Source organism: Terrapene carolina, unplaced genomic scaffold (assembly GCF_002925995.2).
Source record: "Terrapene carolina triunguis isolate 2854851 unplaced genomic scaffold, T_m_triunguis-2.0 Scaffold96, whole genome shotgun sequence".
Lineage (NCBI taxonomy): Eukaryota > Metazoa > Chordata > Testudines > Emydidae > Terrapene > Terrapene triunguis.
This window is the reverse complement of record NW_020664447.1, coordinates 5,433,928-5,459,693: the sequence shown is the minus strand read 5'-3', so window position 1 is coordinate 5,459,693 and position 25,766 is coordinate 5,433,928. Positions and strand designations below refer to the sequence as shown.

The following is a 25,766-nucleotide window of genomic DNA, read 5'->3' as shown; positions in this document are numbered from 1 at the left end:
CACTTACTGCTGCAGTTCTTACTATTGTGCTGTAGAATATGTCTGGGATATAAATGGTGGTTTTTTATCTTATTATGCTATTTTTGGCATACACTCAACCAGTTAATGGAGCAATGTCTTGTCAGACACAGTACATATCACTGATCAGCATAATCTTTGCAGTGGCTGTTAGGCCAATTAGGCTTTGGCATAAGAGCAAAAGGTGTCAGTCCTATTTACACACTATAAATAGCAACCTGAAATCTTCCACTTAACTGTAAATGCGCTCTGCAGGATCTTGAAGAATAGCATTTTGCTAGGATATCACACAAATGGGTAAGTAGAAGACCAACAATATTAAATAAAAGAGATACTGCAAGTCTGCACGTGAATCACAACAATCGTCTTCCAGATGAGGATTTTAAAGTGACACCAGCCTGTGATTTTCCCCCTCCTTGGGTGCCAGTGCCAAAGCTGTACTCCACATGGAGCCAAAATGTGGGAAGCAAAGTTGGAAAACCTGTTAATAAATATGTATGGAAAAAGATATCCAGGCACATCCAGATTTCAATCAATATGGTTATCGTATCTCATCACAGTATTTTAATAGCAATTTGGGCCAGAGGCAGCCTGCCTCTCTCTCTCTCACACACATCTTCTGCCCCAGATTTTCCTGCTGACATTATTGCCAGAGACAACTCAGTGCAAGCATAATAAGAGTCATAGAGTTACTACAAATAATTAAGGGACTTGGTGAATGCTGTGCCATGATAACTGCACTCCGTTTAGGAAAGCCTGCTTCCCTCTGCACCGTAGCATGTTCCTAACAGCCAAAAGAAAAAGTAAACAGGAAACTTTCTGGAAATTCCTGGCCACTGAAATTCCATTCTTAAGAACGAATTGAGGGAGGTTATTTTAGATACCCTGATCGTTCATATTAAGGCATTTATTTTGCGTGCACTGAACTATAAACGCATTAGCAAAATATTATACAAAACAAGAGGATGATGCGCTTTACTGCAAATTTTGCAACAGAAAAGGTCCCATGTTTAGGCGCTTAATGAAGTCAGGAAAGATATTTTAGAAAGACCTTAGTTACCGTCTGGTTTTTTTTTTTTTTTTGGTAGTTTTCATGCGTTAAACTCAAAGTGCGTTAATAAACTATAAATACAAGGAATGAACAACGTACATCTTGCTGCAACCTTTACAAGAGAAAATGATCTTTGGGTGGGTATTTTAGAGAAATACATTATTTTTTTTTGCATGCACTAAAATGCATGGGTAAACTACCTTGCTGCAACCTTGGTAATAGGGAGGGCTCAAATTCAAGCGCAGAATGAGAACAAGCATGTTTATTTTGGGATAAATCTTTACATATTTATTTGTTTGCCCATGCGGTGTGCATTCGCGAAATGCAAATAAAGCAGGAGAACGCTGCACCCCGCCGCTGCCTCTATGCCTAAAGGGGAGCCCGTCCCGAATTCAATCGCGTGCTGGGCAAGGCTAGCCTGCGCGAGGCGGACAACAGCCCAACAGCATCCCTTCGCGCCGCCGCTCCGCGTGCTATTTGTAAACCCCGCAGCCCACGCCCAGCCCCGGCGGGGTCACAGTACAGCCGCCGAGGGGGCGCGCAGGCGCAGAATGTGCCTGGGTGTCCAACATGGCTGAGGTGCTGCTGTTGCTGCTTCTCTTGCTGGAGCAGAGGGCAGGATGCTGAGTTCCCCAGCAGCAGCTTCAGTAGTGGCAGGGGCGGTGGGGGCTGAGGCAGGCTCTTCTCAGCCATGGCTAGGCTGGCTGATTATTTCATTGTGGTGGGCTATGACCATGAGAAGACAGGTAGGTGTGGCTGTTTGTAATGCTGCTGTGTGGTGTCTGGCCGCCCTCCCCCAGCCCCGTGGTGTCACGCAGGCCCCCACAAGGAGGAGGTGGAGGCTGTGTGGCCGTTGTGTGCCAGAGGCTGCTGCGGGGAGAGGGGAGCACTTCTCCTCAGGACTGGAGGGGTTGGCAGGGGGGATGGGGTAACTGCCTCTCCCCAGGTTGAGCAGGTTGGTTGGGGAGTCAGGGGGTTAGTTTAGCAGGGGGTTAATTTCCTCCCCAGGACGGTGGATAGGTTGGAAGGGGATTCTCTTCCTGCGATGGAGGGCAGGTTTGCTTCAGGACCTTCCCAGAGCACGGGCATGTGTGGAGTGGCTTTCAAAATCTGCCAATGAAAATAGAAACACTAGTAAAGCCCCCTTGTCCCTCCCAGCACTAAAGCTCCTGTCACATCCTGAGCGAGTTATGAATGATGCAGGGGGCGGGGGTTGGGATGGTCATTTTCAGCAGAAGAGGTGACATTCTGATCCTGTCACTTATTGGTAATTTCACTTGGATGCAGGCTGTTGTGCTTTCCAGGAGCCATTTTGATCATTTGAAGGAGGGCAATTGTGAAAAAAGAATGAGAGATTTTAAATGCCTCATAATTTACATCATAAAAATTATTCATTATAAGAGCCTTTAAAGGTTAGCTTAACAAGAATCCCCAGGTGGGGATTCTTGTTTGTTATTTTGTGAGGTGTTTTCTCTGTAAGGAATAATATTTTTGTTATTCCTTTCTCCTACCTCTTTGTGTATGTAGTTTTTCAAAATATTTTGTTTAGCAGAATAATAAATTTAATGCTAAAAGAAAGATTAAGTAGGCTCTTCCTGGAAACCAATTGGGGTTATTGTCCTTTTGTTTGGAGACAAACAATTGTTAATCACCGCCTCACTGAGATGCCATTGATGATTTAATATAGGTAGCAATATGGCATTTTGTAGGCTCTGTAAGGTTGCCTGTGTTATGGAATTGATACAGCAAAAATGTTTTTGCTCCTCTGCTCAGATGAGAGGGGGAGACATTATTTATGTTCGGTGTGCAACCTTAGAGACAAAGAAAAATTGAAATATTTGTTTTTCTCTAATATTTGTTAATGATGACATGACATCACTTGTTTATGGATATTGCTGAAGAAACTTTCAACCCTCATACTGCTGTATTTTAATTTTAGTTGAGTTGTTGACTGGTACACAAATACACACAGACTTGCTTTTCATTGGATATTTTAGGGTGAGCGTTTAATCAGCTATTGTCATTAAGTAGGATTTTAAATAATTAAATGCTTTTTATAAATGCCTGAGGCTACATGTAACAAACCATATTTAAATCTTGTACTTGAATCTGTATTCGTGGACTCTCTGAAGGTAATGGTTACTCCATAGCTTCCTTTATGTATTGTCAAAATATACATAATAAAGGGTTAGTTTGGCATCTTTCTTTTTCTTTAACAGAAAAATAAAATCTATTAAAACTAAGTATTGTATTTAGAAGGTTTGCATGGCTTGGATAAAAATCTGTCCATAAAAGATTTGGTGTCCCTTCTAGAATTCACACATGATTTTGTCTTATGCATTGCAATATGTACAGGTCTGTCGCATCTTACGCGCATTTAACATGCGCAATTTCAACTTTACGCGGTCGGCAAAAAAAAAAAAAGAGGAAAAATAATAATTTTAATACTATACCTGTAGTGCGGACGATTTCGCCTGCCATTGAACTCAATGGAATTTTGGCTATACGCGGTTTTCGCTTTACGCGCTAACCGCGGAACGGAACCCCCGCGTAAGATGAGACAGACCTGTATTGTCTTTTCTAATTCCAATGGTGAAATTTATAGGACTTGTGAAGCACTGTGAAGTGGAAGTAGGGTGCAAGAAGCCAAGGGCCGTTAAGGGGAAGATACAAATATGTAGATTGCTTTTTTAAAAGCGTGCAGTCAGCTTTGACATCTTCACTATATGAAGTAAATTGACAGATCAGAATTGGACAAATGTCTGTATTTGTAAGACCCTGATCCTGCAAGCACTTAAGCACATGCATAACTTCATGCACATCTCATTGACTTCTGGACTACTCCCTTGTGTAAAGTTATACACATGCATAAAAGCTTCCAGGACAGGGACCCTAATTTGAAGAGTCCGTGTCCTGAAATAGTTAGTTTAGACCTGACAGAGAAATCAGAAGTTATTATTGAATGGGTTTTTCTGCTGTTTTAACACCTACTGTTCAAAATCTTTGAGAGAAAACAACATTCTCCAGAAGACTAGGCACGCACTGTATTCCAAATTCCTTCACCCCCACGTGCAATTCCATAATACGCAGAGTACTGACCTTTTTTTCTTTTGTGACATTCCAAAGTTATTTTGGTGTATTTATTCCATTTCCTTCTATACGAAATAGATGGGCCCAAAAATATTTCTGTAAGATAAACTTATAATTATTCTTGATGGTTTTAAATAAATCTTTGTGTATAGACATTTTCTCTTCACTTTCTCTTTTTAAAAGGCACTTGTTTTGGTATATTAGAATGTTTTAACTTTTAACTGAAGTGAAAAATGTTTGTATTTAAATTTAAATGCAAAAAACCTGTTACACTAACTTTTCTAAAAGATTTCAAATAGACTCAGTATAACATTTTAAAATCTAGAAATATATTTCATGTAGTTTAAGAAACTATTTCTAGAGTTCCTATTGGTAGAAAATACTCTCAACATCAGTCTTACAACTCCTGATCCAACAGGTGTTTTTTAATTGCGTCTGAAAAAGGGAGAAAGATACCGTTTATTATAGTCTTATTTTTTACATGGCCCTCATCAGTTTAGTGTCCAAGTGCCTCACAGACACTAACAAATTTATCCTCACAGTACTCCGATGAGGTGGGGAAGGATTATCCCTAATCTACAGATGAAGAACTCAGGCAAGGAGAGATGAATGGATTTACCCACAGTTGAGAATTCAACCCAAATTTCCTCAGTCACAGTGCGGTGTCCTAATGACAAGACCATCGTTCTTATTACAAAGGCAAATCTATTTCACCTGGCACTTTATCCATAGCAAACATGTGCTGACAATTTTCCCACTTAGTTGATTATTTATACTTGGATGTTTCAAAATTATAACATTTAGCAATTTACTGGTGCATTGGTTCGTACTTCCTAATTGAGTTTAGTTTCATTGTAATCCCAAAATAAAAAGGAATGTAGAGTTTAAAATTAGTGCAGCCTCTATAATGTTTTCTTCACCTTTTAAAAATATTTAAACTTATTATGAAGTAATTTTTATGATGGCGAAAAGGTGCTGTATTGACAATCCTGTTGATTTAATCCTATGTTTATTCATGAAATAGGTGTACAGCTGTGGCATTATAAGCTTCCCTATGCCACCCTGTTAGTGTGCTCAGCTTTGACTTGGAGCTATCATCAGTGTGTCAGTCACACACAATTGGTGGATTAAGCTAACTCCTTTGATTAGATTTTTCAGTCTTTGTTAGTTGGAAGTATGGCAGACATTCACTGACACAAATTGGCAGGTTATATCTAATCCTGCATCAGTTTTACAAATACATTACAAGTATTGAAGTATTTGGGTCCTGATCCTGCATTTGACTGTCTGTAGGTGCACTGTTACACAGACTTCTGCTGAAGTCAGTGGGACAGTGTACCTGTGCATGATCATATGGAATTGGGGTGGTGGCTTTTATTGGGAGAGGGTGTCTGTACAACTGCTTATTACCCTGCTATTTATGGTTTGTGATATTGAGCTATAAAATCTAGCAACCTTAAAAACTAACAGAATTATTTGTTGTAGGCATTGTATACAATCTCATGCAACTTTTCTGATAATAAGTATGTGACTTTTTTTGTGCACACACTTACTAACTGTTGAATGTTTCAAGAAGGAAAATTATTCTTGTGGACTTGCCCCATGATGCGTATAACCGTCAATATACATACATGTGAGCGATGCATGCACAGTTGAATCATAGTTCTGCAATTGTATTCACACACATAGACCCTTGCACCATGATCAAGCTCTACTTATCTTGGATGTACTCTGTGTGGATATAAGAGCCCACATATGCAGATTGGAGTCTTAATTGCAATGGAATTGAGCTTGCACTCTCAACACTTCTTTTGAAGTCACTGATAATTTTGGGTGTGAAGGAATGCAGCAGCCCTTGTGGGAAGTGAAATAAGCAAGCATTTAATGTGACAAAAGTGAAGGAGTCAGATTTAATACATGTAGCTCTATTAATTGTTAGTGACTGCTCTCACTTTTATTCTGAACTAACAATTATAGAGCTACACGTGTTAAATCTGACTCCTTCACTTTTGTCACATTAAATGCTTGCTTACTTCAGTTTCCACTGCTATATCCCTTACACACCCAGAATTATCAGTGACTTCAAAAGAAGTTTTAGGTGCACAAGGAATGCAAGATCATGTCCATTGTAACTAGGACTTCCATCTATGTATGTGAGCTCTTACTGGGATGGAGAAAATGTTTGTTATCCAATCCGTTAGTATAATGGAGAGTTGCTGCAGAAATGGCCCAAAGGGCACATATTGAGATTTCTTTGCAAAGAATGTAGCAGTTGGAAAATGTAGGCTCCATGAATCAAAAAACACCACTTCATGTGCATTCTATGACTTTTTTTTTTCCATGGGTTTTGAAGTGTGTTTGATGTGCTTTACAACAAGAATTCCCATATAATGTGTTTGCATAATGGAATGTTGATGGGATTTAGGGAAGTGCACAGATGTTTGCAAAGATCACACAAGGGCATGAGAAAACATGCTGCTGCTTGTTTTTTTGTTTTTTGCTGGTATAAGCCCTAATCACGAATTCATCGTTGGAATTTACATATGGCCTTATTCAAAAAGGTATGCGAGAGAGACAATATTGTATTGCTTTCCCAAAACAGAAACAAAATGGTAGTGGCAAAGAAAGAAACTAAATATTGGGCATGTTTAATCTGCCCATACACTCACCATGGCTTTTCTTTAATTAAAACACTGGAAAAAGAACTTGAGTGTAATTGAGATGCAATAATGTATACAACAAAGTAAACTCTAAAAACTGCCAAAACAGAGAGAATCTGTTATTTTTTGTAAATATTTTTTCTAAAACTAAACAACAATTAGTCTGCTTTACTCTTGCTCCTGGTATTCAGTGGTTCTATGTATAACAAAGGGAATAAGGCTTGGGTACTTAATTTTTATTGACTATTACAATGATTAATAAATTCTAATGTGACAAGTGATCATACTATAACTGCCTGTACCTTCACTTACAAAATTATCTAATCTTGTTTATTTTAAAGAAATCACTTTCTCTTACCTAGCTTTACATCTTGTTCGATTGTGAAGCTAGGTAAGAGAGCGTGCAGTGAAGTGGGCAGAAGAAATTCCTAAGATGTGGAATTTTTGTTTTGATTCAGTTAACTTTTCTGTGATCAGAGTTTGCTTATAAACAGAAGGATGATATTGTGTCCTATTCAGTTAAAACAAAACAAACTCCAGCTAGAATTAGAATATTTTTTTTTATGATAAGTCTTTTTGCAGATGATGTAACTGGTGTGTAACTTCATAATAAGTGCTAAGTAGTCTTTTCATATTTAAAGTAGTATCACATATATTACCCAGGACAGGCATTCTGTTCGGCTGCTCCATAAATCAAGGAAAGTCACTTTCTTCCTCTTTTAAATAAACCCCTTCCCTCCCCCTCTCCCCCCCAAAAAAGAAAAGAGATACTGAAGTAGGAGTGTAGGAAATCAGATTGTTACTTGACTCCCCTATTTGTGCCACAACTGCATGAGGGATAGTTGCAGTCTAGTCCTAAAAGTACAATATACCTAAAACCAAGAAACCAACAAAACAATATTAAAAAAAAAAAAAAAAGCCCTATCCTTTTTGTGGCAAAGAAGCATTAGTGCTTCATCAAAGCACAAAATCTGCTCTGAGCTAAATCAGAATGCAGCTACTCAATATTGTGCATTGGATAAGACCAGCGGCGGCTCCAGGCACCAGCGCTCCAAGTGGGTGGCGGCCTGCTGGTCCTTGTGAGGACGGCCGTCAGGCTGCCTTCGGCGGCATGCCTGCGGGAGGTCCCTGATCCCGCGGATTCGGCGGCATGCCTGCGGGAGGTCCGCAGATTCGGCAGCAATTCGGCAGCGGGTACGCCAAAGCCACAGGACCGGCGGACCTCCCGCAGGCATGCCGCCGAATCCGCGGGATCAGGGACCGCCCGCAGGCATGCCGCCGAAGGCAGTCTGCCTGCCATGCTTGGGGCGGCAAAAAAGCTAGAGCTGCCCCTGGATAAGACATTAGTAATCACACATGATTGACATCAGTCAATAGGAAAAATGTGTATAGGAAAAATGAAGTTGTAACAGAAGGTTGTCACATGAGTAGTGTAATCTTCATTAAAATATAATCCACTGTTACATAGAGCATTAAGGCAAAGCAGAAATATGTTTGTAATGTTCTTTTCCATTGACATTCTCTGGTCTCTGAAAACTAAGATTCAAAGATTTGCTACCAATATAAGCATATTTATTTATTTAAGCTGTTCATTGTAATTGAAAGTGGTTACTCTGAATCACTAATTCATAATTTAAGAAAATACTGCAACTCTGAAGGTGAAGTTATACCTTCTTGTTCTGACACTTTCTTCAAAACTTGGATTTTGAACTTTGTCCACTGGATCTCCCTTTCATAGTGATAATAGCAAGAAAAGAGTATTCTTTTAACAGAGAAACATTTCATACAGCTATTTCAGTTTAAAATTTAATGTCCAGAAGGCACACATGCTTATTGTGCGCGCATGTCCAGAAACTAGTTTAACTTGGCCTGGCATTGTTTAGTAAGGAAAGATAATGAACATTTTATATCTTCAGGGATATTGTAAGACTAAATTGCAACAGAGAAATAATTGCTCTCTTTTATTCCGTGACAGTCTTGAATTAACATACTGCAGTTTTATATCTAACCGAAGGATATTTCTGTTTGACACGGTGTATTCTTCTCTTCTTGGCCAGCACGTTACATTGTGCAAGTTTGAACACTGCTAAAGCCCTGGGCTTCTATAACTGCAAACATATTGTGCAGTAGGAAACAATGGTGACTTGCATTTTTAAGTCCTGCAATATAACAAACATAGTAGCCTTATCATATAACACTAGGGAAGATAATTATACTGCTCTGGTACTTCATTGACATGAATTTAAAATACCAGTATGATAGCAACTCACTCCCAATAGCTGCAGCTCATAAAGTGGGGAACTCAAATTGTGGCATAATTTTCGAACAGGAAACAGTAGGTGCAGTGTTCAGCTTTGAAAAATATTGCTAAAATCTGTACCATATAAACTGATAGATTGTGGGAAAAACTTGCTGATGATCTCCTTCTACTCCATCTTTGCAGAGTAATGCAAGGTTTGCAAGTTTAGTGCTAATCTAACAATGACCACTGTGACGAATGACTAGATTAATGTGATTGTACTGAAGGTGTTTGAATTCTGTTGTTTTGGGATAATTTATGTCAATTTGTGTACTACTTGCTTTTTTTTAAACAATAAATTGCACCTATAGTGTTAACATCCTATTCTGAAGTCACAAACAATCTCTTTAGTGTTAATTGAGATTTAACTGCTAACTCCCTGCATACTGAGCAGAGAATATGACTGTTATTTATCTATGTCAGTAACTTGGGGATACAATGATTTTATTTGGCTTTTTAAATTGCTTCTAAGTTAATTTTACAAATCTTGTTCCTGCAATTTCAGTATGGTCAAACAATGGAACCAACTCATACAATAACCTATAATATTGTTTAGAATATAATTTTCTTGGGAACATAGCAAATAAAGCATGAAAATACAAAATCTCTATTAAAATAGACAAAGGTACCAAATGCTTAATGCTGTAGACAAAACCAAGAATTGGCCAGGATCAGTGAACCTTGAGTGCCCTTTTTGCGTATTTGGGTGTGTGATGGAAATGCTAACATGTAAAAATTCTGAAGATCATCATAATCACAGGTATTAAGAAGATTCTACAAAACTATTTGGGACACTTGATAACCTTTATGAATAATTATACACACAACAATTACGTTAAAAGAATATTATTAAGGTTGCAAAGTAAAGCATGTTAGGAAATGCTAGAATTAAAGTTGCCTGTGCAACCTTAATGAAGCCCCCCTGTGCAGATGCATTAAGATAGTCATGTAATTAATGACTATATACTTTTTTTTTTTTTTTAAATACAGGACTCCTGTCTCATTCAGTACTCCCAGTGGACAATGCTTAATTAATGAGCCGCTATCAATATTTTGTTTTATTCTCATTGTGCAATGTGTGGCCCCCTGCTTATTTTCTGCACACTGTTCTTACCCTGCTCTGAAAACGGAATGATTAGTTTCCTAGTTGGGTTTTCTATGGCATTCATCACTATAATATCTGAGTGCTTTGTAAACATTAGTAATTTTCCCCCCAAGACCCCTGTGAGGAGGAGGGATATTATAATCCCCACTGTACAGATGGGGAGCTGAGGCACAAAGAGATTAAGATCAAAAGTATCCACTAATTTTGTGTGCTCAATTTGAGATAGGTGGGATCTGATTTTATTTTTTTGAGAGCATTTAGAAATATATAGAACTCTGTAGATTCAGACACATCTCCCATTGACTTCAATTGCAGTTGAGAGTTCTTGGCACTTCTGCAGATCATTCCTCAGGGTCTCAAGATGGGCCCCAGAAAACAAGGAACATGAAGTTAGTGACCACTTGTAAAAATTTTGCTTTCATTGTCTTCATTAACATCACATAGAGATAGAATCCATTTCCTCCAGGGCCGCATTCAACTGCTTTAACCATGAGACTATCCTTTATCTTCCTGTAGGCCCCTACCTCCTTCACCATGATAAATCCCAGAGCAGATCCATTCTGTGCACTGAATGAAGCAAGGACCCTGTGGAAAATATAGTGAATAATCATATAATTAAACATTATATCATAATGCATATACCCAAAGAGGCCGAATTACGGTTCCACTGACAATCTTAGTTCTGGCATTTCCTAACTTCAGTGCTTGACTTTGCAATCTTCATAATCTTTTAATTATTTCCTACCTTTTTAAAAAAGCAAATTGAAATAAATTCCATCATGTGGGATCATACTGACATCCATATAGGTCATCAGCAGGGTTGGAACCTTTAGATCCACTCTTCAGACCTCGCCACTTGAGCTAATGAAGTAACTGATGGCAGTTGTAGCTTGTCATCTTCTACGGGGGCCAGCAGAGGGGGATGAGACATGCATTTTGCCAGTGGGTTTCACAGATATTTGCTGACAGCAGAGGAATGGTGAGACTCAGGACTCTTGGGCTCCATTGCCCCATCTGGAGGAGCGTGTTCTCTAGTGGGCAGGATCCTCTTCACATTTTCCCCTAAACCTGATGCCTTCTGTTACATCCTTTCCAACCTATCCTGTCTTTTCTCTGCTCCTGGCTCCTTGTCCCAGTCCCATTCTCCTTGTCTACCCAGTCCTAATTTCCACTTCTCAGGCTTCTTACCCAAGTCCTAGTCTCTCCATCTGTCCAAGTCTCCAGTCTACTACTTTCCCTCACCCCTAGTCTGGCTTTTGTCCCCTTTGCTTTCAAATCAGAGCACATCCTCCTCCAAGCCATCTGGGTGCCAGTGGGGTATGCGTGTGTCCTTGAGACAGGCTCTCCGTTCCAGTGCCTGGTCCCATCTCAGCCCAGGGCAGCAGTTACGGGGAAAATCTTCTGAGGTCTTGTTCATTTGCTCAGTGAGGATAGAGCATGCACAGTCCCCTCACATAAGAGCTGTGAGGGGATGGAGCATGTTCTGTGGGAATGGTATGTGTAGGGATTAGGTGGTGTGAAACCCCAATGTGGTCAGTGAGGATGGAACCTTTGGAGATTTTAGCTATTAAAATTGAAGAAGTCTCTATTGAGCGTATGCAAACTGCACATTTTCCCTCCAAAGGCTTATAACTTGGCCAAATTTGGGTGGATTTTCATGGGGATGGCAAAAGGTACATCACTGGCACAAAGGTTACCTCCCCCTGCGCCCCGTCCACATTTCAATCTCTTCCCCAAAGTATGGGGATGCTAGAGCACTTCAAACAAAATATCGCTAGAATTTTTTTAATATGTAGAAGACCATGTCTTTTTCCTTGGCCTCGTTCTCGGAAATGGCTGACCGATTATGGCTGAAATTAAAAAAAAAAAAAAAAAGCCCCGGTAGGCACCCAGCATAGAAAACTTCAGTCAAAATGGTTAAAGTTTGGCAAAGTTATAAGGAACTGAAAACAGTGTTTATAAGAGGCAGTGTTCAAAAAAAGCATTGATTCCTTCTTAGTTTATTATAATATGATCTTTGTTTAGATAAAGTCTAAATTCAACTAATATGTAATATATTCTATCTTTGCACTTTTTAATGTTGTGATGAAATTGACCTATACCGTTATCTTTGGTTTATGGTGTTCAGTTTTGTACAGTACAAGGAAATTTAAATACTTAATTCTTCCAGATTACCATTTTTTATTAGGGGAAAAAATAGTGGGGAGTAAGTTTCAGTTCTTGGCAGCTTTTGAAAGAGTTTGAGTGCTCTCAGGGCCGGATTCTCAGCTAATGTAAACAGGCATAATTCTCTCAACTATAAAGTATTAACTATCTAACTATTAACTGACAGGACACAAAACAAGGCTGTCAGTGATCTCTGTTAAAAAGCACACATTTGTAAATGCCACCATTTATTAAAACTTAAACTATTCATTAATAATTCCTACTTATTGTGTAATTCTGTGACACTATTGCATGAACTAGCTCTACTGTGTTTTTTTTGTTTTAAATTTAAAAATCAGTCCCTGTGTGCTAGCATTTCTTGAGAAAACAGCATAGACAAAATAATAATAATAATAAAAAAATCCTTCAAAGCCAGCAGCATCCTACTTGACTTACCCCCACACTTCAAAAATGCAAATAAACCTTCTTAAGAAATTCTCATGTTATTACCCTGCAGAGCAGTTCCTAGTTCATAATCACATCATGCGACTGTCCCAGTACAAGTGTACATGTGAGCTTCAGTATAAAGACAGAGACTCTACATTATTACTAGACTACTAACAGCCAACAGTTAGTTTAAACAGTTAGTTTAACACAATGAATTACTGACTTTTTTTACTAGAGGTGGCGAAAGAATTTCAAACTCATAGCCTGCCTAACTAGTGAAAGCAAGTCGGGACGGGGGGGCCCTGGGTCCAACATTTGTGAAGATTGACATCCCAACATCCTACCCTTCTTATAGGCACTGACAATCTGACTAGTTACCAGCCTCTCTTCAGTCTTCCTTTTTTGAAAGTTGATTGAAAAGGTTGTTGCATAGCAACTCTCACAACCTCTAGTCCTTCAGATCTCTTTGGCACAGAAACCACACTTGATGCATTGATCTCCTCCAGGAGTAGACAGTGAGCTGATATTTATTAGCTCTGTTAGCAACTTCTGATACAGTTGATCACAAGATGGTGTTGAATCTGCCTATGGCTAATAAGAGTGGATGGTACTAGGAAAGAATGGAGCATTTCAAGAGTAGTCAGGAGGATCCCAAGCATCCTATTGGGGAAATTGCTCACGGACCCCGAAGATGGTTTTGTTTGGTGCAGAAGATGGGTACCCACTTGGTGGGTAATGAGATTTTTTTTTTTTTGGGGATGGGTGGGGTGGAGGGGTTGTGTGTGACACCTATAGTTCATAATATGCAGAAGCCGTCTAGCAACCATGCATAGAATATAACCTATAAAGCCTGGGATCTGCCTGTCGGGATTTGCCTGTCTGACTGACTGCCATTCTTCCTATGCAGCACTGCTGCAGCTGCAGTCAACTGAGGCACTTGAGCTGGAGTTTCCTCAGTAGAAGAGAGAAGCTGCTGGCAGAGCATTCTCTGTGAAGGTCCTTTGAATGTGAGATTCACTCCCCCTGGGTCTAGAATAGCCTGAACTTGCTGATCTTTAGGGTATTCTGCAAGACTTCTGGGGAACATTAGGTTTCAGACAGAATGGGAGTATTTTGTCTTTTTAAGGTGCAGCTCGATCCCTCTTATTCTCTGTTTGTGGCACATAATCTAGTCTCTTGTGTGTCTCATTTACTTTGGTCTCATTTCAGTTGTTGGGTTTAGTGTGTGGGTTCTGGGTGGTGTTGATGGCCTGTGGTATACAGAAGATCAGACTAGATGATCTAGTGGTCCTTCCTGGCCTTAAACTCTATAAGGTACACCTACCTTTGATCTGGAAGGTGTGATTCCTGGCTTGTGTAGATGTGCCCGCATTAGCTGCCTAAAAATAGCAGTGTGTTTGCGGCAGCATGGGTGGTCACTTGGATTAGCTGACATGAGTACAACCCATCTGACCTCTGGGTCTGTACTCAGGCAGCTAGCCCAAGTTGCCATCCATGTTGCCGCAGATGCGCTGCTATTTTTAAATGCTAGCTCGAGCAGAGAGAGTGCAGATACATCTACACAACCAGGAATCACACCTCTCAGATCAAATGTAGATGTACCTCATAGAGTTTAAGGCCAGAAGGGACGGACTAGTTTTTATTAAGGGGAAAGCTGATTAGGTTGTGTGTCTCATAAGATCCGTGATAGTAGGGGTCCCAGAGCCTGGAATGGATGCATTTTAATGCATTTATAGATTGAAATAAAATATTTGTGTGTGTAGAGAGAGCAAAAACTATGCCTTTGAGGTAGTAGGGCAACAGAGTTTGTAGTTCCAATATGTTCAAAACTTCCCATTGGTTCTAAAACATGACAAAAGCCCTACAGAACCATTATTTTTCAGTCATTAGGTATACTAGAACTATATTGATATGTTTTCTTATTGTAGACACTATTATTGCAGAGGTAAGCTTCAGTGTTATGTAGCTATAATGTGTTTTATTACAGTTCAGAGTGTCAGCCAAAAGAAGAGTCATGTGTTTTCCAATACTGTAGAATTGAAAAAGAAAACAAAATCACGTGGAACTATGTATTCGCTATTCTGAATTCAGCACTCTTTACAAAATGGTGTTTCCTGTTTGACTGTAATCTAGGTAAATAATGATACTGTTGCTGAGTAAACAATGTTGATTCAAGTTATGATACTTTAAAAAAAGCTGATATTTTGTTGCGATGTTAATAAATACACTGTGTTTTTGTGAGGCTAGAACAGATTAATTATACAACATTAATTTTTCTATAGGTAATTTTTAATATATATTCATCTTCTCTTTTGTTTTTGGTGCTTGTACCCCATAGTAGCTATCTATGATAGGCAATATGGCCACTGCAGAGTTTTCATTGAATTAGTAGTATTGTGTATGAATGTGTATTTTTCACCAAAGAACAGAATTACACCTTTTCAGATTTTAATGTTTTTTTGAGATAAAGATGTGGCCAAATCAAAAACTTGCTAATTGCTACAGGAGCAATATTTTTCTAACAGTAGAGGAGTAAAATCCTTTACTGACGAGTCCAGAAATGAACAATAATAGTTGAATAAGAAATAGAATTATGACCGACAGAAAGCAGGGCTGGGAGAAGACTTTTATAAACTAAATTTCCATTTACATTCATGTTCAGTTGAAGCAAAAACAAAACAAAACAGGATTTTTAAATGTAATTTACTACCATGTCTCTTTTTTGTCTGTTAGGATTTTAAAACTATATTCCTTGTTGTTTCTCTTCAGCATCTGTTATCCTCTTTTTTTAATATTGACATCTCTGCTTATTTATGATTGTTAGTTACAAAAATGGAGAGGAATGATTATTGTTTTGTATTACAGTAATGCCTAAAAGTCCTAGAGAAGATTGGACTTGGGGGGTGCAGGGAGAGGCGATTTTGCTAGGCCCTGTACAAATCTATAATTAGACTCTCTCTACCGCAAGAACTTATAATGGCTTGTGGCTAAAGGAGAGGGCTGGAAATCAGGACACCTGTATTCTAGTTCCATCTCTGCTGCAGATTTTGTGTTCCTTTGGTCAAGTCATCTAATATTGCCGTGACTTTGCCATCCTGATTTTATATATGAAGAAGCTATGTATCCCTGCCGAAGGGTGGTTGTGAGACATAATTCCTTAATGTTAACATAGATTTTTGGCATCCTTGGATGGAAGACTGTCTCAAATAGAAAAGAATTATTCTAAATTTGCAACCAACTTCTATTATAACATATTTTAATCACCCTGTATCTTTGGGTTGGAAAAATGGCTTGTTCTGAATATTGTCAGATTTGTTCTGAAGGCAAAGATAAATGTTTCTGTGGTGTTTGGGGGAAAAAATTGGACACACACACATACACACACGATCAGGGGGTAGCCGTGTTAGTCTGTATCCACAAAAACAACAAGGAGTCCGGTGGCACCTTAAAGACTAACAGCTTCAATTGGGCATAAGGTTTCGTGGGTAAAAAACCTCACTTCTTCAGATGCATGGAGTGAAAATTACCAATGTAGGCATTATATAATGACACATGAAGAGAAGGGAGTTGCCTCACAAGTGGAGAACCAGTGTTGACAGGGCCAATTCGATCAGGATGGATGTAGTCCTCTCCCAATAATAGAGGAGGAGGTGTCAATTCCAGGAGAGGCAAAGCTGCTTTTGTAATGAGCCAGCCAGTCCCTATTCAAGCCCAAATTAATGGTGTTAAATTTGCAAATGAATTTTAGTTCTGCTGTTTCTCTTTGAAGTCTGTTTCTGACTTTTTGTTCAAGTACAGTAACTCCTCACTTAAAGTCATCCCGGTTAACATCGTTTCATTGTTACGTTGCTGATAAATTAGGGAACATGCTCGTTTAAAGTTGTGCAATGCTCCCTTCTAACGTCGTTTGGCAGCCGCCTGCTTTGTCCACTGCTTGCAGGAAGAGCAGCCCATTGCAACTAGCTGGTGGGGGTTTGGAACCAGGGTGGACCAGCTGCCCAGCAGGCTAGCAATTGCAGCTATCCCTCCCCCACTGCCATGTGCTGCTCCTGCCCTCTGCCTTAGACCTGTTCCCCGAGACTCCTGCTTGCTGTGCGGGGGGAGGGGAAGGAAGAGGGGGCCTGTCAGGGTGTGTCCCCCCGCTCCTCCACCCTGCTTACCCCATCTTCCATAGAGTAGGGGGGACACACGGCAGGGCTCAGGACAGAGGGAGCTTGCTGGCAGCAGCTGTGGTCTCAGCAAGCTGATCTAATTAACAAGGCAGTGTACTTAAAGGGGAAATGTGCATCTCTCTCACACACACACATGGTGTGTGTCTCTGTCCCTGTCCGCGATGCTGTCTCCCCTCGCTCCATTCCTGCTTCCTTGTAGAGTGTGAGAGTTAACCCTTGTGGGCTCAGCCAATTTCTAGTTCATCATTTAGCAGTAAGGCATTCTCTGGGAAATATTCCACCCTCTGACTCCTCCACCAAGCTTCACAATCATCATCACTGTGTACCAGTATTAAATTGTTTGTTTAAAACTTATACTGTATGTGTGCATATCTATATCTATATATCTTTTGTCTGGTGAAAAAAATTCCCTGGATCTTAACCCCTCATTTACATTAATTCTTATGGGAAAATTGGATTTGCTTAACATCATTTTGCTTAAAGTTGCATTTTTCTGGAATATAACTACAATGTTAAGTGAGGAGTTACTGTATAGCTACTTTTTAAATCTTTTATAGAATGTCCAGGGAGATTGAAGTGTTCTCCTACTGGCTTTTGTATGTTACCGTTCCTGATGTCCGATTTGTGTCCATTTATTCTTTTACATAGGGACTGTTCGGTTTGGCCAATGTATGTGGCAGAGGGGCATTGCTGGCACATGATGGCATATATAACATTACTAGACGTGCAGGTGAATGAGCCCTTGATGGTGTGGCTGATGTGGTTGGGTCCTCTGGTGGTGTCGCTAGAGGAGATGGGGACAGAGTAGGCAATGAGGTTTGATACAGGGATTGGTTCCTGAGTTAGTGTTTCTGTGATGTGGTGTGTAGTTGCTGGTGAGTATTTATTTGCTTCAGGTTTGGGGGCTGTCTGTAAGTGAGGACTGGCCTGCCTCCAAGGTCTGTGAAAGTGGGGGATCGTTTTCCAGGCTAGGTTGTAGATCGTTGATAATGTGCTGGAGAGGTTTTAGCTGGGGACTGTACTTGATGGCCAGTGGTGTTCTGTTGTTTTCCTTGTTGGGCCTGTCCTGTAGTAGGTGATTTCTGGGTACCCGTCTCGCTCTGTCAATCTGTTTCCTCACTTCCCCAGGTGGGCTTGAATAGGGTCTGGGAGTGGCTGGCTCATTACAAAAGCAGCTTTGCCTCTCCTGGAATTGACACCTCCTCATCTATTATTGGGAGTGGACTACATCCACCCTGATCGAATTGGCCCTGTCAACACTGGTTCTCCACTTGTGAGGTAACTCCCTTCTCTTCATGTGTCATTATATAATGCCTGCATCTGTAATTTTCACTCCATGCATCTGAAGAAATGAGGTTTTTTACCCACGAAAGCTATGCCCAAATAAATCTGTTAGTCTTTGACACCGGGCACATTAAGGAGCTTCAGAGAAAAATCCTCATACTTATTTATGTATGAATTTTTACCATCCATCAGAACCATTATATACTTTTCCTATGAAACTACATACACACCATTCTTAGATTTCTTTTTAAGCCAACCCCCCCCCACCCTCGGCCTCCAAAAAAACCAACTAACCACATAAAAACACTTAATTGGAAAGAGCTAAGGTTGAAAGTGTATGTCATTGTCACCCTCCTCCCTCAAAGTATACTTTTTTTTTTTTAATTTATTTTTTGTTTAACTTCAAAAATCTCCAACTGTTAAGTCTAGCAATGAATAGTTAAGGGACACAGCATATTCCTACTCCTGCATAATCCCTAATTACTTATTGTCACCATATGCAATACGCACTACCTGCTCAAAATTAACTTTGCTCCCTAAAATTTGCAAAAGAGATATGCAAAAGTCAAAATAAAAATTATAGGATATTACTGGAAATAAGATTTTATAACTTCCCTAATTATTTTTGATTTAGTGTATATTTTTGCAAATATTAGAGCTATTGGACTGTAGTGACCTTGATGGCTTATAATCTTAGACCCTCATCCTGCAAAGACTTACACACATGCAGCTATATCATTATGTTGAAATCAAAGGGACCATTCACAGGTGCAGAGTTAAGTCTTAGTGTAAGCCTGCAGAAATGGGCCTTCAGACTCAATATCCACCGTCCTCTCTTGAGGGCTAGGAAAGCTACAGCTCAAGTTTCAGCATATTGTGGTGGTACTGTCTCATCCCAAATCTTGGACCATCCAATGCAAATGATGAATTTCATGCATGATATTCCTAATATTTTCTTTTTTATTTTATTTTTTTAAAGTGGGGAAAAATATTTGAAGGCTGTCTTCTTATATCATAAAAGAGATATGAAGGGCATAAACCCAATACGTTTTTGCTCTGCACTGCACCTTTCACCATGTCTTTTGAAGCCTTACTTTTTAATCTATAGACCTTGTTCTTGATGGGATTTTCTGTATGAGATCTGAGGAGGGAATTTTATAGCTAATTCAGAAACTTGCATTTGGGATATGTGGTTAATGACCCCACCTAGAGATGAATTTTATTTCTCTGTCAGTCTGCATCTATGCCTCATTAACAGTTTTCCAAGACAGGAGTGCAAAATATTTTTCTTTGTTAAATTAATACTACAATAACAAAGTTTGAAAGAGGCAGTTAACGCAACTATTCACCCCTAAGTTCTTTGTTACCATATTCAAAGCTCTTCACAAGTGTGACTTGTGGGACTGAAGGGCTTAAAAAAGGTTGAGAAACTATTTATATTATTTCACTCAATCTTTTGGTTAAGGGAAATGCAACTAAATTTTTGTGGTAAGATTGTTGAGGTGGTATTTACACTAAATACCTCTCTTTTAGTGCCAGATCAGTTTGCCTTTGGTCTGTCCCCCTTAGTACCCCTTGTCCCCCTTAGTACCACTCAAAATAACAAAAGCCTAGAAGCATTTGGTACAAGGAGTTGACTGTTGGACAAAACATAAATGCAAAAAAATAAAAATAAAAAAAATCTCTGTATGAAAAGTTTAAAAATTTTCTTTGATTAAAGTCATCTTCAGTGAAAAATTAGTGAGGATAACAACTTTATGATCAAAGTAGAGAGAAACAACTTGTGCATGAAATTGTCCCACTTCCTGTTGGACCTCCTGAAAGCTATGTTGGCTCTATTCCCTTTGAATATACTATACCAAGTTTCATATAGCATTTTCCATTAAAATTGTTTCTCAAATTGATCTAGAGTTAAATTGGCACTGGCTGGCACTGCAGCAATCTTTGTAGTTCCATTAATTTAAATGGAGCTGTGGTAACTTTAAAGCAACTGAGGGTCAGTTTCACAGTGTTAACAAAAGAAGGAGTGAGAAATTAAAATATAAGGCAAGGGAGAAAATAAGTTTTTTTGGATGAGATTTGGAAAGAGATGAAAATCTGGATTAATTGTCATGTTACTCCTGTTTTTTACACCAAAGTAACTTTATTGAACCCCATTGAAGAGCAGAGTGCAGAGAGTTAAATTTTGTGAAACTCCCAAAAGAATGGATCTCAGCCCAAATTAGTAACCACCAGAGAGAGAGAGGGAGAGATTTGATGCAAAGTGATTGAAAAGGATGTGCTTAATATATTAAAGTTACAGTAAGGAGCTCATCTTCTAGCTACAGTACATGAAGCATATATGCTTGTGGGATGATACTTCAAAGCTACCTATGCATATCAGGGGTAGGGGTGTGTGTGTGTGTGTGTGTGTGTGTGTGTGTGTATGTGTATGTATGTATATATGTATGTATATATAGGTACTCTGTAATTGTAGGGATATTAAAGAAGGTACTAACAGTGATTCCCCCAAGTGACAGTGACCCCCTCATAATTTGTCCCCCACACTTTAAAATCCAACAGTTTCACCAAGTACAAAAATCTCTTGGGTCTTCTGTTAAAACTTGTAAGCTACTGTCTGTAGAAACAATTGATTATATCTATCCTGTGAAAGATACTTTGTTACTATGTAAAACTTACAAACAAGTTAATTGACTTTGTTCTTGAAGTAATTAATACAATGTAAACAAACACTATAAGCCGTTAAGTGACTTTCACTTCATTCAACGGCTCCTAGGACAGACCCCCACCCTCTGCGATTAAAGGGCCGGGAGTCTCAAATGAATTAGCACACACCCCGAAAGTGGTGGAGACAGTAAATTAAAATATGGTTAAGATAGCGAATGTATGCTGATGAATGTTTGATATACATGAATGGTTAGGGAGGTGCCAGCCTAGAAAGGGAGTATCCATCGGCCGAAGAATGTGTAAAGTGGACCACCAAAACCCCTGGAGGGTAAACTGGGATCCACCCCATCACCTAGAAGGAAGAGAAACACAAACTTTGGACAGTGTGGAGCCACCAGAAATGTGCCCAGGAATGTGCCATCCGCTGATTAAGTCAGCAACAGCAGGATGAAACAGCTCCCATAGACTAACATAGGAATTAATTCCTATAAGAATGAACTCTCAAGACTGAGGATTTTGAGTCTCTGGTTCTGCTGCCAGCCTCCAGGAGCATCAGGTGCACCTGACACAGACTCGGCTCCATCCTCATGACCAAGATACCTGGCCAGTAACTTGGCATGAGCAACTTCTAGGCTGGTAACTATAACACCTATACAGAACTTAAATAAATAAATAATTGTGTAAATAAATCTCAGTCCACACAAGAGATCCACTTCCTGGACACTACAGTGCAAATAAGTGATGGTCACATAAACACCACCCTATACCGGAAACCTACTGACCGCTATACATACCTACATGCCTCCAGCTTCCATCCAAGACACATCACACGATCCATTGTCTACAGCCAAGCCCTAAGATACAACCGAATTTGCTCCAACCCCTCAGACAGAGACAAACACCTACAAGATCTTTATCAAGCATTAGTAAAACTACAATATCCACCTGGGGAAGTTAGGAAACAGATTGACAGAGCAAGACGGGTACCCAGAAATCACCTACTACAGGACAGGCCCAACAAGGACAATAACAGAACACCACTGGCCATCACATACAGCCCCCAGCTAAAACCTCTCCAGCGCATTATCCACGATCTACAACCTATCCTGGAAAATGATCCCTCACTCTCACAGACCTTGGGAGGCAGGCCAGTCCTCGCTTACAGACAACCCCCCAACCTGAAGCAAATACTCACCAGCAACTACACACCACACCACAGAAACACCAACCCAGGAACCAATCCCTGTAGCAAACCTTGTTGCCTACTCTGTCCCCATATCTACTCTGGCGACACCATCAGAGGACCCAACCACATCAGCCACACCATCAAGGGCTCATTCACCTGCACATCCACTAATGTTATATATGCCATCATGTGCCACCAATGCCCCTCTGCCATGTACGTTGGCCAAACCAGACAGTCCCCCCGCAAAAGAATAAATGGACACAAATCGGACATCAGGAATGGTAACATACATAAGCCAGTAAGTGAACACTTCAGTCTCCCTGGTCATTCTATTACAGATTTAAAAGTCACTATCATTGAACAAAAAAACTTCAGAAACAGACTTCAAAGAGAAACAGCAGAACTAAAATTCATTTGCAAATTTAACACCATTAATCTGGGCTTGAATAGGGACTGGGAGTGGCTGGCTCATTACAGAAGCAGCTTTGCCTCTCCTGGAATTGACACCTCCTCATCTATTATTGGGACTACATCCACCGTGATTGAATTGGCCCTGTCAACACTGGTTCTCCACTTGCGAAGTAACTCACTGCTCTCCATGTGTCACTATATAATGCCTGCATCTGTAACTTTCACTCTATGCATCCGAAGAAGTGAGGTTTTTACCCACGAAAGCTTATGCCCAAATAAATCTGTTAGTCTTTAAGGTGCCACCGGACTCCTTGTTGTTTTTGTGGATACAGACTAACACGGCTACCCCCTGATACTCTCTCTATATGTGTGTGTGTGTGTATAAGAAATAAGTAGTGATAGGAATAAGTAGTCAAAACAACGTTGTTTACTTTTATCTTTTGCTTTATCATTATATTTACAATAAATGTTGCATCTTTGCCTTATCCCTCTTAATAAGATCCTGCTAGTTTTTATTCTATTGGTATAACATAATGTATATTTCTTCGGATGTGTATTAGTCTTTGAAGCGTGTCATCCTGCTCTGTAATAGAAGTGACCAGCTAGATTTTTATGTATTCATATGACTTGTTCAGCAAAAGGGTAAACAGTTTTTATTGAATACATATGGGCTGTAAGAAATATTCAGACTTAGTGGAAAATTCTTTGTTATACTATTATGTGTTGTTTTGCTGTTCTTTGAATCTGTGTAGTGAGTCCAGACAAAATATTTGTCCTAGCAAGACGTGAATCATTCTTTGTAAAATTTATTTATCATCTCTCTATATCCTGAAAATATTTTGTGTGTGTATAAGAAATAGTGAGTACCCAACATAGGTTTACTGTTAATGTACGTTTTTACAGCTGTTCTATAAAAATCAGATTTCTGTAAGATCAAAATATTATTGAAATGTTTTATCTTACTGGTACTACAGGAAGTACACAGGGTGGGAAACTCCCAGGTGGCCCTCAGCTCTTCATTAGACGTGGGCTACCAATGGCATGTTTATAACCATTCTATCCAGCTGTTTTGTTCTGGGAAAACAGAGGAAAATTTTGTTCTTTCATTGTGCACACTCTGTTGATTCTATAATTGTAAAGAAAAAATATTTAGTGTTATCCTTCATTATATCAGCATCTGTCATCAGACAGGAAAAAGCTGACCCAGTCATAATACTTGTGAAGTGAGATTAAAGATTAAGTGAGTCAAGCACTGGACAGTACTTACTAGGTCTCAGTCTTGGATTTAAAGGTATGGGTTTTTTATTGAGGGGTAGGGGGGCTGGCACCAAATGTGCACCATCCGATGAGTGAATGAAGCGGCTGCTACTAAGGAGAGAGGGAAATTGATGACCTCATACTGACCTACTTTATGAAGAGTGTAGTGACTGCTTAGCATTCCTGTATGGTAAATATCTAAAAGGATTAAGATTGCAAGTATTTAACTTGAGTATTTCATCAAAAAGCTTGATAGCATGTTTCCACAGTGAGATGATATAGCTTTTATGTTTGTGTGACCTGTGTGTATCTCACCATGAGCTTGAACAAGGCCATATTTCAATTCCTGTCACTAGAAGTTCTGATTCAAGAAATGTTTACAGTCCTTAATACATCATAGAGGTGGCATTTTAAAATGGATGGGGAGGGAGCAAGAGGAAGAGTAGGCAGAGAGTAGTTAGCTGTTGCTGCAACAAGAAAGGATGCTCCTTCCTGGAGGTGGAGGTGGGGGGAGAAGAGGGCTGAGGGACTCAGAGAACATAGGCAACACCTAGGAAGAAAATTTAAAGTGTAGAGAGATGAAATCCTTCATGGATGGGGGTGTTGCCACAGAGGGCTGGAAGATGGAGAATGGGTTTTGCAGAGGATATGAAAGAAGATGTGGTGGTACTAAGATTTTTCAGAATGTATGATGAGAATTGACATGGATGAATAAATAAATAAGTGATTTAGCAGAGCAAAGGTAGAAGTAGTGGGAGAAACAGGTTGTACTGCAAAGATTTCATGCAGATTTTCAGACTGGAATAATGTAGGGGTACCAAAAGAGGGCTCTGTAGATGGGGATGACTTCATGTTTACCAACCTGGTTCTGTAGAGATTGGAATTGAGAGAGGAGATGGATGAGCAAGAGATGTGGCTGAGGAGATTCCTATTTTCAAGTGGGAAGATGATTGTTCTGGTGATGTGGAATTAAAGGAAGTAATGAATGGAGCCAGATGATGTTTGACTATTTCTGGTGCCTGCAGTTCACAAGAAGTCTATTGAAAGTTTTAAATGAGCTGGTCTGATTTTGTATTGCAAATTGCTTTTATGTCCTATAGAAACATTAACTTTTAACACAGTTGGCAGACATTGTTCAGAAGTAACTATGATTCTTGGGAGGTTACAGAGTGAGTGGGGCCAATATAAAGTAACATTAAGATATGTTGATGCTTAGCTGAACTGGAAAATTGGACCTCTCAAGCAAATTTTGATTTTAGTATGCACTTTATTTGACTTCAGGAAATAATACTGCAAAATTTTTTTACAAAAGAATTATGTAAATTTTGGTACCTGCCTTTGTCATTGTCTCAGTCTATCATCTAAACAGGATATGTTTTTTAAGTCTTACAATAGTCAGGTAGGTATGATATATATTTTGCTTGAATATAAAACAGTATAGAAACAACCAAGTTAACATATGCTACAAAGTACTTTCACTGGTATCAAAACATTAGGTACTTGTCCTTTAAACTAGTCTAAGGTGCTGTTAACTGGTATGATGAAGCAACTGAGAATGAGGTCCAAATCAGACTTTGGGTCTGAGAAGGATCCTTCCGCATATTTAGCTAATCTATCCAAGATAATTTCTGGAACATGGACTCTGTGCAGTGTTAGCACTAACAATGAGGAGTCCTTGTGGCACCTTAGAGACTAACAAATTTATTTGGGCATAAGCTTTCGTGGGCTAGAACCCACTTCATCAGATGCATGGAGTGAAAAAAACAGTAGCAGGTATATATACACAGTACATGAAAAGATGGGAGTTGCCTTACCAAGGGGCGTGGGGGGGTCAGTGCTAATGAGACAACTCAGTTAACAGTAGAATACCAAGGGAGGAAAAATCACTTTTGTAGCGGTAATGAGAGTGGCCCATTTCAAACAGTTGATAAGAAGGTGTGAGTAACAGTAGGGGGAAATGAGTATGGGGAAATT

At 39.5% G+C, this 25,766-nt stretch overlaps 1 protein-coding gene across 1 annotated transcript in view; it reads left to right on the top strand.

Moving 5' to 3' along the window:
* The first annotated feature begins 1,719 nt into the window (after positions 1–1,719).
* SBF2 (SET binding factor 2) overlaps positions 1,720–25,766 on the top strand; it is a 580,351-nt gene continuing 556,304 nt past the window's right edge. The window contains exon 1 of the mRNA XM_024196200.2: positions 1,720–1,815. Coding sequence (XP_024051968.1) covers positions 1,761–1,815 — 55 coding nt within the window. The 5' untranslated portion in view covers positions 1,720–1,760. The remainder of the gene's footprint in view (positions 1,816–25,766) is intronic.